The sequence below is a fragment of the Haematobia irritans genome, chromosome 5, assembly GCF_050003625.1.
Source record: "Haematobia irritans isolate KBUSLIRL chromosome 5, ASM5000362v1, whole genome shotgun sequence".
In the NCBI taxonomy this organism is placed as follows: domain Eukaryota; kingdom Metazoa; phylum Arthropoda; class Insecta; order Diptera; family Muscidae; genus Haematobia; species Haematobia irritans.
In genome coordinates this window covers 147,912,452-147,926,147 of record NC_134401.1, presented here as the reverse complement: position 1 = coordinate 147,926,147, position 13,696 = coordinate 147,912,452, and the positions used below count along the sequence as shown (strand labels likewise).

Here is a 13,696-nt window from a genome sequence, read left to right as displayed (position 1 = left end):
ACTATACAAAACTATATAAACTATATATTTTATTTTAATAGAAACTTTTGGTCAAAATTTTGTTTCTATAGAAAATTTTGTCAAAATTTTATTTCTATACAAAATTTTGTCAAAATTGTATTTCTACAGACAATTTTGTCAACATTTTATTTCTATAGAAAATTTTGTCAAAATTTTATTTCTATACAAAATTTAGTCGAAATTTTATTTCTAAAGAAAATATTTTCAAAATTTTATTTCTATAGAAAATTTTGTCCAAATTTTAGTTATATAGAAAATTTTGTCAACATTTTATCTATATAGAAAATTTTGTCAAAATTTTATTTCTATAAAATATTTTTACAAAACTATATTTCTATAGACAATTTTGCCAAAATTTTATTTCTATACAAAATTTTGTCAAAATTTTAGTTCTATAGAAAATTTTGTCAAAAATTTATCTCTATAGAAAATTTTGTCAAAATTTTATTTATATAGAAAATTTTGTCAAAATTTTGTGAAATTTTTATTTCTATAGAAAATTTTGCCAAAATTTTATTTCTTGAAAAAATTTTGTGAAATTTTTATTTCTATATAAAATTTTGTCAAAATTTTATTTTTATAGAAAATTCGGTCAAAATTTTATTTCTATAGAAACTTTGGTCAACATTTTATTTCTATAGAAAATTTTGTCAAAATGTTATTTCTATAGAAAATTTTGTAAAAATTTTATTTGTAACGAAATTATTTCTATTGAAAATTTTGTCAAAATTTTATATTTATAGAAAATTTAGGCAAAATTTTATTTCTATAAAAAATTTTGGCAAAATTTTATTTCTATAGAAAATTTTGAAAAAAAAATTATTTCTATAGAATTTTGTAAAAACTTTTTTTTTTATAGATTTTTTTTTTCAATATATTATTTCAATATATTATATTGTCCCTATTTTATTCCTATAGAAAATTTTATCCAAAATTTTCTAAAAATTTTATTTCTATAGAAAATTTTGTCAACATTTTATTTCTATAGAAAATATTGTCAAACTTTTATTTCCATAGAAAATTTTGTCAACATTTTATTTCTATAAAATATTTTTACAAAACTATACAAAACTATATAAACTATATTTATATAGACAATTTTGCCAAAATTTTATTTCTATACAAAATTTTGTCAAAATTTTATTTCTACAGACAATTTTGTCAACATTTTATTTCTATAGAAAATTTTGTCAAAATTTTATTTCTATACAAAATTTAGTCGAAATTTTATTTCTAAAGAAAATATTTTCAAAATTTTATTTCTATAGAAAATTTTGTCAAAATTTTAGTTCTATAGAAAATTTTGTCAAAATTTTATCTATATAGAAAATTTTGTCAAAATTTTATTTTTATAAAATATTTTTACAAAACTATATTTCTATAGACAATTTTGCCAAAATCTTATTTCTATACAAAATTTTGTCAAAATTTTAGTTCTATAGAAAATTTTGTCAAAATTTTAGTTCTATAGAAAATTTTGTCAAAAATTTATCTCTATAGAAAATTTTGTCAAAATTTTATTTATATAGAAAATTTTGTCAAAATTTTATATTTTCAGAAAATTTTAACGGAATTTTTCAAAAATTTTATTTCTATAGAAAAATTTTCAAAAATTTTATTTCTATAGGAAATTTTTCAAAAATTTTATTTCTATACAAAATTTTATTTCTACAGATAATTTTGTCAAACTTTTGTTTCTATAGAAATTTTTGTCAAAGTTTTATTTCTAGAGAAAATTGTGTCCCTATTTTATTCCTATAGAAAATTTTGTCCAAATTTTATTTCCATAGAAAATTTTTGTCAAAATTTTATTTCTAGAGAAAATTTTGTCAAAATTTTATTTCTATAGAAAATTTTGTTAAAATTTTATCTCTATAGAAAATTTTGTCAAAATGAAAATATCGTTTTCTAAGGGAGGATTCATTGAAGTTTTATATCTTTTATACACATCATGGAATAATCTTTAGTTTGTTTTAAAATTATCATTTTATTATATTGAATTAATTTTTTATGCACAGAAAAAAAATGTCACGAAAAATTTTCCAATTATAGTCTTAACTGAAATTGAATTTTTTAATTGAAACAAAAATCAATCACAATTAATTTTCTAACTGGATCAATTAATTTTTTAATTGATACAAATTTTCACTAAATTCATGTGATCGGTTTTAACCGGTTAACCGATTTTGAATAAAATAAAAAACCAAAACCCAGTTTAAAACAAGTAAGGAAAGTCTAAAGTCTCGGGCGTTGCCGACTATATTATACCCTGCACGACTTTGTAGATCCACATTTTCGCCATATGAAATCCGTCAAATGTGTTGGGTGCTATATATAACGATTTCTGTTCCCCTATAAATGCATTTCAATCTGACTCGACCTGGACAAAATTTGTTAGACTTCCAAAAAACTGTAGACTTAAAATTTCAGTCTAATCCCTTGGGGTGGAACACAATGTTAGTAAAAAAATATGGAAAACATTTAAATCTGAAGCAATTTTTAGGCAACTTTGCAAAAGTGTATTTATGTTTATCGGTCAATAGCTATGTATTGCAAGTATAGGAAAATTAAAGTTATTTTTAATTTTCGACGTTTTCGACGTAACAGTGGCGATTTTACAAGGGAAATTTGGGTATTTTGACCATTTTTGCCGAAATAAGAAACACATATATATGGGAGCTATATCTAAATCTGAACCGAGTTGAACCAAATTTGGTATGCATAGTTACAATATTATTTCTACTCCCTGTGCAAAATTTTTCCTAAATCGGATTACAACTTTGACCTCTGTTATCATACGAGTGAAAATCGGGGGAAAGATATATATGGGAGCTATATATAAATCTGAACCGATTTCAACCAAATTTGGCACACATAGCTAAAATATTGATTCTACTCCCTGTGCAAAATTTAAAGCAAATTACGACAAAACTCTGCCTTCTGGGTCCTTATAAGTGCATATCGGGCGAAAGATATATATGGGAGCTATATCTAAATCTGAATCGATTTCAACCAAATTCGGCACACTTTGCGACACTATCAATTGCACTTCTTGTGCAAAATTTAAGGTAAATCAGGCTGAAATTCTGGTATCTGGACCCTATTAGTAGATATCGGTCGAAAGATATATATGCGAGCTATATCTAAAACATTTCTTCCAAATCAATAGGGTTCTATTCTGACTCAAAATACATGCTTGTGCCAAATTTGAAGTCGATTGGACTTAAATTGCGACCTAGACTTTGTGTTCACAGACAAACGGACGGACAGACGGACATGGCTAGATCGACTCAGGGGCCGACCCTGAACAATATTGCCAAAGACACCATATGTCTATCTCGTCTCCTTCTGGATGTTGCAAACATATGCACTAACTTATAATACCCTTTTCCACAGTGTGGCGCAGGGTATAAAAAATGGAATTTTCAGATAAACCGAAAACTCACTTTTCAAAAAAAATCGGTTATTGGGACACCCTAGGTGAGGCCCATAAGTGACCCCAAATCCAAAAGCAAAACTTATTTTGCGTCCTAGAGCGAAATTGAGGTTAATTCGTGACCACCTACAAAAAAATTAATTTTCGATGAAAATCCTCAAAAAATATTTATTTTTATATATGAAAAACTTAAATTAGCCATATCTCCTTAAATATGCGTTCTAGAGCGAAAAGCAGGTTAATTCGTGACCACACCCAAAAAATCAAAATTTTTATGAAAATCCTCAAAAAATCAAATTTTTTATACGAAAAACTTAAATTGGCCATATCTCCTTAAATATGCGTTTTAGAGGGAAAAGAAGGATACACAGAAAAAATTTCACGATATTGTTTCCAATTAAAATCTTAATTGAGTTTTGAAAAATATTCAATTAAAAATTTAATTGATTCAACAATTTTTGTAATTGAAATAAAAATCAATCACACAAATTATTGGATCAATAATTTCATGGTTGAATCAGAAAAAAAAATTCGTGACCACAACCAAAAATCTAAATTTTGATGAAAATCCTCAAAAATCAAATTTTTTATATGAAAAACTTAATTGGCCATATCTCCTTAAATATGCGTCCTAGAGCGAAAAGAAGATTAATTCGTGACCAACCCCAAAAAATCAAAATTTTGATGAAAATCCTCAAAAAATCTAATTTTTTATATGAAAAACTTGAATTGGCCATATCTCCTTAAATATGCGTCCTAGAGCGAAAATAAGGTTAATTCGTGACCACCTACAAAAAAATTAAATTTCGATGAAAATTCTCAAAAAATATTTCTTTTTATATATAAAAAACTTAAATTGGCCATATCTCCTTAAATATGCGTCCTAGAGCGAAAAGAAGGCTAATTCGTGACCACACCAAAAAAACAAAATTTTGATGAAAATCCTCAAAAAATCAAATTTTTTATATGAAAAACTTAAATTGGCCATATCTCCTTAAATATGCGTCATAGAGCGAAAAGAAGGCGAATTCGAGACCACCCCCAAAAAATCTAAATTTTGATGAAAATCCTCAAAAAATCTTATTTTTTATATGAAAAACTTAAATTGGCCATATCTCCTTAAATATGCGTCCTAGAGCGAAAAGAAGGCTAATTCGTGACCACACCCAAAAAATCTAAATTTTGATGAAAATCTTCAAAAAATCAAATTATTTATATGAAAAACTTAAATTGGCCATATCTCCTTAAAAAACTCTATATTTTATAATTTTGGCCATATCTCCTTAAGTATTCGACCTAATTCATGACCATTCCGAAAAAATCAATTAAAATCGATTAAAATCCTCAAAAACTTTAATTTTTTTTTATATAAAGAACTTACTTTGGCCACATATCCTTAAATATGCGCCATAGAGGAAAAAAATAAAATTTCGATTAAAATCCTCAAAAACTTGGTCTTTTTATAGAACAAAAAGGAGGTTGCTTCCTGGGCATTTAAGGTTTTAATGCGATAATGGACATCTCTGAAATGTCCTTCAATGTCAGTTTTATCATCAGTATACAAATACTTTCAATGATCGGAAATTTATATTTCTATACAATGACAAACTTATAGGAGGGCACAGTAAAGTACTACAAAGAAATTCTACAAATTTTTGAAAATATTTTGTAAAAAAATGTTTTTAAAGAAAAAATGCAATAACTTACAGTTCTATACGAGTTTCTTTGTACTTTCTTCTGTACAATAAATTTATTGCAATTGTTCCAAAATAGTCTCTTCGTAGCGATATAAAAAAACTAGGTATTTTCATGTCATATTCATTCCTCCAAAATGAATTCTTAAAATTAAGGTAAATTTGGTTGAATTCTATTGTAACATATGTTATAAAAAAGGCACATGGTGTAGATAAAACAAATTCACTGGTCTCTTGGTATAGTAAGTATAGTAAAACTTGCTAAACAATGCGATCAGCGGTGTTGTGAGCTAGAGTTCCCACGGTCGTACCCGACGAGGAACTCTTGCTAAATGTATTCTTCGTGGAGCCACCAAACCAATTAACGCCAACTGCAAAAAGTGTTGGGAAAATAAAATAACAAAAATTAACAAATAAGAGAAATCATCGATCTTAGTAAAATTCTTTAAACAGAAAATTAATACGAGTTTTTTATTGAATTTTGTATTTATTTGTCCTGCTTTTGGGTTATCTTTCAAACAACTTGAAGACAAATGGTATTTATTTTATTGTTTCATGGTTTTTTATAGGAATTTTTTCTGTGTGTTTAACAATAAGATCTTATTTAAGGTATGCTTTTGTATAGGGCCTGCGCTACACTTGTGTGTGTGTTCTCTTGAAATGCGAATATGGTAATACAAACTATTCAGTTCAGTGTAAGGCTGCCTATATGGCTCGATATGGGCCAAAAGCTTTTTTAAACTTGGTTTAACAATTAAGTTTTTTTTTTGTAACTTAAAAACTATATGATGAAATAAATTTTACATCCATAAGGAAACTGCCACCAACATTATATAACATAAATTATATGGATTCAGCAGTTTTAGATTATAAAAAAAATATAAGTAGAAAAAAAACGGATGAGTTAACAAAAAAGTGATTCAAAATGAAAAAAATCAAATGGCTTATCAAATACATTTTTATAGATTCGCTGTTACTGTAGTTGTTGCTGATGTCCGAAAATATCATCCGGGATAGCTAAGGGGCATTATATTTCGTAAGAAAAAAAACAAAATATATTCGAAAGGACAAAGAACAAGAACAAAAAAGAGTAGAGAGATAAAGAAAATACAAGAACATTTGTTTCATTGCGTGTATCTCTGTAAGGCTCAAACTTTTTTTTTGGGAAAGTTTTCAAGGAAAAAAACTTAAGGAAATTTATGCCAAATGATGCCAATTTCATTTTAAAATTATAATCATTTTTGTTTTCGACTTTTTTGCTAACATCATAACACATGGTGTTGGTTAAGGTTTTTGTTGTGTTTTTCTTTTTAGAAAAGTTTATTTACTTTTGTAGACTTTTTCAGTCATATCATCGAAACCGGAATCTTGGATGTTCAACATCAAGCTATCGGACGAGAGGTAGACCTTGTTCTGTGAGCTGGCAATCTGTGAGAGAAGAAATGGCGGTTAGGATTTAGATATAAATGGAAAATTGTTTGTTATTGAACTTACTGTTCTGGCTATACTTTGTGCAGCACGCAATTTACGCAATTTTAAGTAGGCAGGATTCTGTTTAACAGCCAGACCTAAGTAAACTTAGCAGTTATGGAAACCCATCATTTTTATGCATGTACTATAGATTCAGGTTATAATGATAAGAATTTTTTCTCATATGGTAAATTAGGATTTTCTGATAGGCCGATTATAAAATATCTTTTATTTTTTCCCCAATTTATTTAAGCTATCCAATGCCGTTTTACCGAATTACAATGAAAAATAACCTTTGTTTTCAAATTTCGTATGTTAATCACGGTTGCCATTCGTGCCAAAAATAATCTATCAAAATTTTAAAAAAATTTAGACAAAAAATCTTATTTTGAAGTTTTTGATAAAATTAAAAAATTATTGACCCTTTTTATTTCTAACGTTTGTAATGATTTTGATCAAATTTTTGTGATTAGTATAAAAAAAATCTTGGAAAGAAATGTTAAATTGTATTCGTTAAGAAGTCTATTTCAGTTGGTTATACCCCAAAAAAGTGTTTCGAAAAAAATATCAGCTATTAAACAAACAACGGAGAAACTTTTATAAGAAATAAAAAAATTTGACAAAATTTTCGATAGAAATAAAATTTTGACAAAATTTTCTACAGAAATAAAAATGTTGACAAAATTTTCTATAATAATAAATTTTTGCAAAAATTTTCTATAGAAATAAAATTTGACAAAATTTTCTATAGAAATAAAATTTCTATTATATTTCTTGTTAGCCTGATACCGAAACAGGCAATTGACGTCCAAATGCATTATATCTAATTATACAATTTTTTTTTCGATCTTTATGGACAGATATAGATTAAGGAACATGGTTAATAGAGCCATTGAAAATAAAACGCCAGATACAAAGCTATACACGCCTGGACTGTACATGTTTCGGTTCGGGCGAATGAACCTTTCCACAGCCTTTAGTATAGATCTGGCTGGGAGAGATAACTCAATTTTGGGCCCTTTATGCTAACTCCTTATGGAGAAAACATTTCTTTTCAATGGCTCTATTAACCATGTTCCTTAATCTATATCTGTCCATAAAGCTCGAAAAATAATTGTATAATTAGAAATAAAATTTCGACAAAATTTTCTATAGAAATACAATTTTGACAAAATTTTCTATAGAAATAAAATTTTGATAAAATTTTCTATAGAAATAAAATTTTGACAAAATTTTCTATAGAAAAAAAATTTTTACAAAATTGTCTACAGAAATAAAATTTTGACAAAATTTTCTATAGAAATGAAATTTTGACAAAATTTTCTATAGAAATTAAATTTCGACAAAATTTTCTATAGAAATAAAATTTTGACAAAATTTTTTATAGAAATAAAATTTTGACAAAATTTTCTATAGAAATAAAATTTTGACAAAATTTTCTATAGAAATAAAATTTTGACAAAATTTTCTATAGAAATAAAATTTTGACAAAATTTTCGATAGAAATAAAATTTTGACAAAATTTTCTATAGAAATAAAATTTTGACAAAATTTTCTATAGAAATAAAATTTTGACAAAATTTTCTATAGAAATAAAATTTTGACAAAATTTTCTATAGAAATAAAATTTTGACAAAATTTTCGATAGAAATAAAATTTTGACAAAATTTTCTATAGAAATAAAATTTTGACAAAATTTTCTATAGAAATAAAATTTTGACAAAATTTTTTATAGAAATAAAATTTTGACAAAATTTTCTATAGAAATAAAATTTTGACAAAATTTTCTATAGAAATAAAATTTTGACAAAATTTTCTATAGAAATAAAATTTTGACAAAATTTTCTATAGAAATAAAATTTTGACAAAATTTTCTATAGAAATAAAATTTTGACAAAATTTTCTATAGAAATAAAATTTTGACAAAATTTTCTATAGAAATAAAATTTTGACAAAATTTTCTATAGAAATAAAATTTTGACAAAATTTTCTATAGAAATAAAATTTTGACAAAATTTTCTATAGAAATAAAATTTCGTTTTATTTTGTTATTGTTGGTTTTGTTTTTTAATCATTGTTCTTGTTCTTTTGATTTCAGTGTAGCTTAGCCAACAGAGGAAAATAATGTTTGTCATATAGACTGCAAGATGGTTGGATGGACGCACGTTTCGGAATTACCACATTCCTCATCAGCATCCAACTGCACTCAAATCGATGATTTGACGGTGGCAACGGAAAAAGAGATATGTTTGTACGAATTTTTTCGGCATAAGCCGGCTATCATGTAAAACATTTTTTCGGAAGGTTCAAGTGTGGTTTATTGTTTGGTTTAATGTTGATAGTTTTGCTGCAAGTAGAGGATGCTGATAAGGAATGTGGCAGTTCCGAAACGTGCGTCCATCCAACCATCTTGGAGTCTCTAGGGCTTTGCCCAAATAAATTTGACAAACATTCTTTTCCTCTGTTGGGTAAGCTACACTTGTAGTTTAATCAATGTATGGTTTTCAGCTGAAATCAAAAAAATAAAATTTTGACAAAATTTTCTACAGGAATAAAAATTTTGACAAAATTTTCTATAGAAATAAAATTTTGACAAAATTTCTATAGAAATAAAACGTTGACAAAATTTTCTATAGAAATAAATTTTTGACAAAATTTTCTATAGAAATAAAATTTTAATTTTCGTTAAAGATCGTGTAAAACATTTAAAATTCGACAAAATTGTGATAAAATTTTGGTAGATTATTTTTAAAATTTGACACATTTCTTATTAACCACAATATGGTGACCAAAAATTTCAATGTATTTTTTTTTTTTTTTTTTTTTTTTAATTTGGTAGATTTTTGGTCAAAAGTTTCTTCAAATTTTGGTAAATTTTTTTTGGCACTTGTAGCAACCGTGATTCTGAGCTCTTACCTGTAGCTGGTTATAATTCTCTACATCCACCCCTGTCATGATACGGATCATGATGTATAGTCTACCCCACATTACGGGGATGTAGCTCTCGCGGTCAGAAAGGAAAGTGGTTTGTTTACTTGTTTAAAATTCGAGTTCGCGACATCAAAAATCAGTTTTGGATAATAAAAACTTCTGAGTTGATTTAAAAAAATATGAAATATCGATTCGAATCGAATTTGGAGATAACAAAAGTAGACTTTGGGGTTTCATTTTCTTATAGTCAAATTCTATGAATTGATATGATTTTCACATAAAAAATATATGATCCTTAAATTAGACGCGATTTGATAAATACATTTCGAGCAACCCACATTTAAATAGCACTGATTTGATCTATAATGTGAGATAAATTTCTCAAAAACAAATCGGAAAGTGAGCCGTCTAGTCTCCCATTATCTGTTAGCAATGAGTGTTTTGCTGAATGACAATTGACTTTCTTTTTAGTTTTGAGGCTTGTGACGTTACGTGTGAAACAACTAACTATAATACACTCAGTTTTACTGAGAGAAGATAAACCACCATGCGGTGGTATTTGGGCATGATAATCCGTACAATACGTTGGCTCCCATAATCCTGTAGCGTTTGGTTTATCCCTGGCCCAAATTGAAAAGAATCAATAAAATTAAATGTTGTGAGCCTTTGTATCGAAAACCTGCTAAAATTTTTCGCGTAATGGAAAGTCCTTGAGGGTATGGGTATGCAATCACAAAAAAACGTATATGCAATTGCCCAGTAGCATGACGCAACTGTCCCCTTCGCATATAAGTTGAATTATAGGACGGTGTTCTAAAAATTGGAAAAATTATTATAATTCGATATAGGAAATGAGCAGAGATTTCCCAAAAGTACATAGAGCAGAATTTCCCAAAATTACCTATTTTACACTTCGTTGAAAGTCATCTTCTCTTGGCTTTCCTCTACTACAAACAAAAAAATGTCGTCATACGCGTAAAAAAATTCTAAAAATCCTAATTTACCATAGTGGATTGTGAAAATTTTTTTGAAAAAGGATATCATTTTAGCTGCTTCAGCTTCACCCTCAGCTTGAACAATTTTTTGTTGTTTCTCCTGCTTGGCACGTTCAACAAAGAACACAGCACGTTGGGCCTCTTGTTGAGCAACCTGTTTGGCTTCAACGGCAGCTGTGTATTCCTTGCCAAAACTCAATTCGGTTAAGGAGACATCATCCAAGATAATGTTAAAATCGCGAGCACGTTCCATCAATTCCTTACGGATCAACAAAGAGACCTAAAATCGAAAAGAAAACATGAAAAATTATTTTAACTCAAATTTAGAGACTAAAAAAAGACGCCGTACAAAACAATAAAAAATGGGGGGAATTTCAAAATAAGCAGAGAAGAGTATAGAGTGTCCCCTAAGACTAAAAGACTTGCTACGAAGGGAGCAACTTAATTTATTGATATACGATATTGGATTATAGAATTGTCTCAGGAGTTGGGGCTACAATTTTCACATACAACGTCATGATCCAAAAACGCAAATGTTTGTTTTAAACCAAAAAAAAAAAAAAAACATAAACTTAATTTTTTTGCGAAATGGTTCCTTTTTAAGAGAAGATCGAAACAAAGCTGGATTGAGGCCCCGAGATCATATCAATTTTTTTATACGAAATATAATGTCCTGTTCCAGAATATCGAACTAGAGCCGTCTTTCATATTTCAAACGGAACAAAATTGATTTGGTTTCCTCTACGGCAAGCCACTTCATATTTTGTTGTCGAGTAGGAAACGAACTTATAAAATATGTGGCAAGAAACAACTAAAAACTTTGTTAAAAACTTGAGATTTAGAAAATACTCATACTCAAATACTCTCTTACAAACGAACCGCACTTTCAAAAATAGAGAAACCCAAATGGCTTCTAATTCGAGTGTTTGATTTTCTTTCGACAGGGGTTTTGTTCAATATACTGAAAAAGGGCAAACAATTTTAAATAAAAAAATTCCAATATTATCACCTTGATCCGTAAATGAAATTACGCAAAAGCCATCATAGGATCGTTGTAGGAGAAATAATTCGGAATTCGGAAATATAAGTTCTCGGTCCAATGGTTCAAGTACCATGTCGGGCCGACATTATTTCTCATTTCAATACAACAAATTCACAAAAATTGTGATATCATTCCTAATTCAACATATTTGACTCCATCATTATCGCTTTCGGAATCACAATCTGTATTGATTTCTATGGGTATTGCTTTTGAACTATATGTTCTCTGGCCAATGGTTCAAGTACCATGTCGGGCCGACATTATTTCTCATTTCAATACAACAAATTCACAAAAATTGTGATCGCATTCCTAATTCAACATATTTGACTCCATCATTATCGCTTTCATATAAAGTCTATAGCCATCTTTAAATTTCATTTTTAAATATAAAATCGTAGTTTGCCTAAAATTTAATTTTTCATAAAATCGACAAAAAAAAAGAAGAACTTACTTGAGCACGCTGTGTAATCAATTGTGAAGCATTGAATTTGGCCACTACACCCTTGAGAACTTCATTACAAATTGAGGGCAAAACTTTCTCATCGAAATCCAAACCCAATTGACGATGGACCGAGGGCAAACGTGATGAATCGGGACGTGATAGGACACGCAAAGAGATATTAATCATTTGCAAATCCTTAGAGCCAGTGGGTGAAGAAATCTTGCGGGGACGGGAACGGATATCATAGATAATGGGATATTGGAACCATGGAATGCGGAAATGTAAACCTTCAGAATAAATATCATTTTGAATGCCACCAATTCTGCTGAATATAATAGCACGATGACCACCATCAACTAAAAAAAAGAAAACACAAAACAAAAACATTAGCCTCTCTACCGGCTGAATGAAATTGAAAGCGGCGGCCTTTTGTATAAAAAGACATGGTTTAAAGGTTATGCAATATTTCCAGTCAAGAAACATGAAAAAAATTTATCAGATTAATTAACTCTTCCATGATGTTTTTTATCGTATATGTAAACTTTAAAAGCAAATATTCTGTACATTACATAAATTCCACACATTTTAAAGTTCTTTGAAATATCACGTTGATATTATGAAATTTGCCGACAATTATTATCAGCTTGAATATTTTTGAGGTTAGGTTGATCAGTTTTTTGTTTTTCAGTTTTTCATGCTTCCTGGAATTTCCTTGCATTTATTTTACCAAAGCCTTTAAACTTACCTGTGTAAAGTGATTGATTGATACCATAGGCAGCAGCTCCTACAGCGGCTAAGAGCTTTAGACCAGTGCCCACAGCTGGGCCACCGCCTCCTTTACCCAATTTTCCAAATTTACCAGCCAAGTCATTGAGTTTACTTTGAGCCATTTTCTATAAAACCGAAATAACAAAATTATTATTATTTATTAAAATCTGATAGCATAAACATTTTAATTACTCTTTCTTTTAAAATAAATGCACTTTATGTTCTACACCTGGTCACACTCCTACTGTTCCTCTTTATTTAATTCATTGAGGGATATTATCGTCAACCTAATCGAAATTAATCGTTCTCTCTCTTTTGCTTATCGATAACGTCGTTTAGTGTATTGGTAACGCAATACAATGTTTCGATAGATGGCAATGCAAGCGAATAGTAGAGATGTCAATTCAAATCGGAAAGTACGCACTAATAGGGCCGGTCTTTTTTAGGTATTGGTTATGGAAAAAAGAGTTCAATGATTTCTGTTGAGTATTAAGTTCGAGTTCAGTCGCAAAATCGAAAATAAAGTGGTAAAAACGGAAATAATGCAAAAATGGTTAATTTACCTAATACCCACCTTTAAAATTTTACCAGTTCCTCAATGATTATTTCAAATGAAATAATGTGATGTAGGCTATAGGACTAGGTTAGGTTAAAGTGGCAGCCCGATTAAATTTCAGGCTCACTTAGACTATTCAGTCCATTGTGAACTATAGGACTATGCTATCCTACTGAAATGTGTGGAAGTAATTTTCCTGCCAATTTTTTTTTTTTTGTCATAAGATTTCTAAATTTTTGTGTTTCCAGTGATGAACACAGTTCTTCCCAAACGTTTTCTTTTAATAACTCTGCAACTTTTAAATGGATAAAGATATCAACATAATTTGAATATTTCTCAGT

General features: G+C 28.2%; 1 protein-coding gene across 1 annotated transcript; it reads right to left on the bottom strand.

Moving 5' to 3' along the window:
• Positions 1-5,160: 5,160 nt before the first annotated feature.
• On the bottom strand, positions 5,161-13,102 carry Phb2 (prohibitin 2). Its single transcript, XM_075309312.1, has 7 exons — positions 12,992-13,102; positions 12,777-12,924; positions 12,041-12,387; positions 10,594-10,827; positions 6,646-6,723; positions 6,480-6,579; positions 5,161-5,522 (listed from the first exon to the last, which is right to left on the bottom strand). Exons 2-7 carry the CDS (start codon positions 12,919-12,921, stop codon positions 5,413-5,415), a joined length of 1,014 nt encoding a protein of 337 aa, XP_075165427.1. The 5' UTR covers positions 12,922-12,924; positions 12,992-13,102; the 3' UTR covers positions 5,161-5,412.
• Between the last annotated feature and the right edge of the window lie 594 nt (positions 13,103-13,696).

What these genes read in the sequence shown, in the direction of transcription:
- Phb2 (XM_075309312.1), bottom strand. Translation starts at nt 12,921, where the DNA reads ATGGCTCAAAGTAAACTCAATGACTTGGCTGGTAAATTTGGAAAATTG. An exon ending in CACAAAGTATAGCCAGAACA is followed by an intron (nt 6,580 to 6,645) that starts GTAAGTTCAATA and finishes CTTCTCTCACAG; the next exon opens with ATTGCCAGCTCACAGAACAA. An exon ending in GACTGAAAAAGTCTACAAAA is followed by an intron (nt 5,523 to 6,479) that starts GTAAATAAACTT and finishes CACTTTTTGCAG; the next exon opens with TTGGCGTTAATTGGTTTGGT.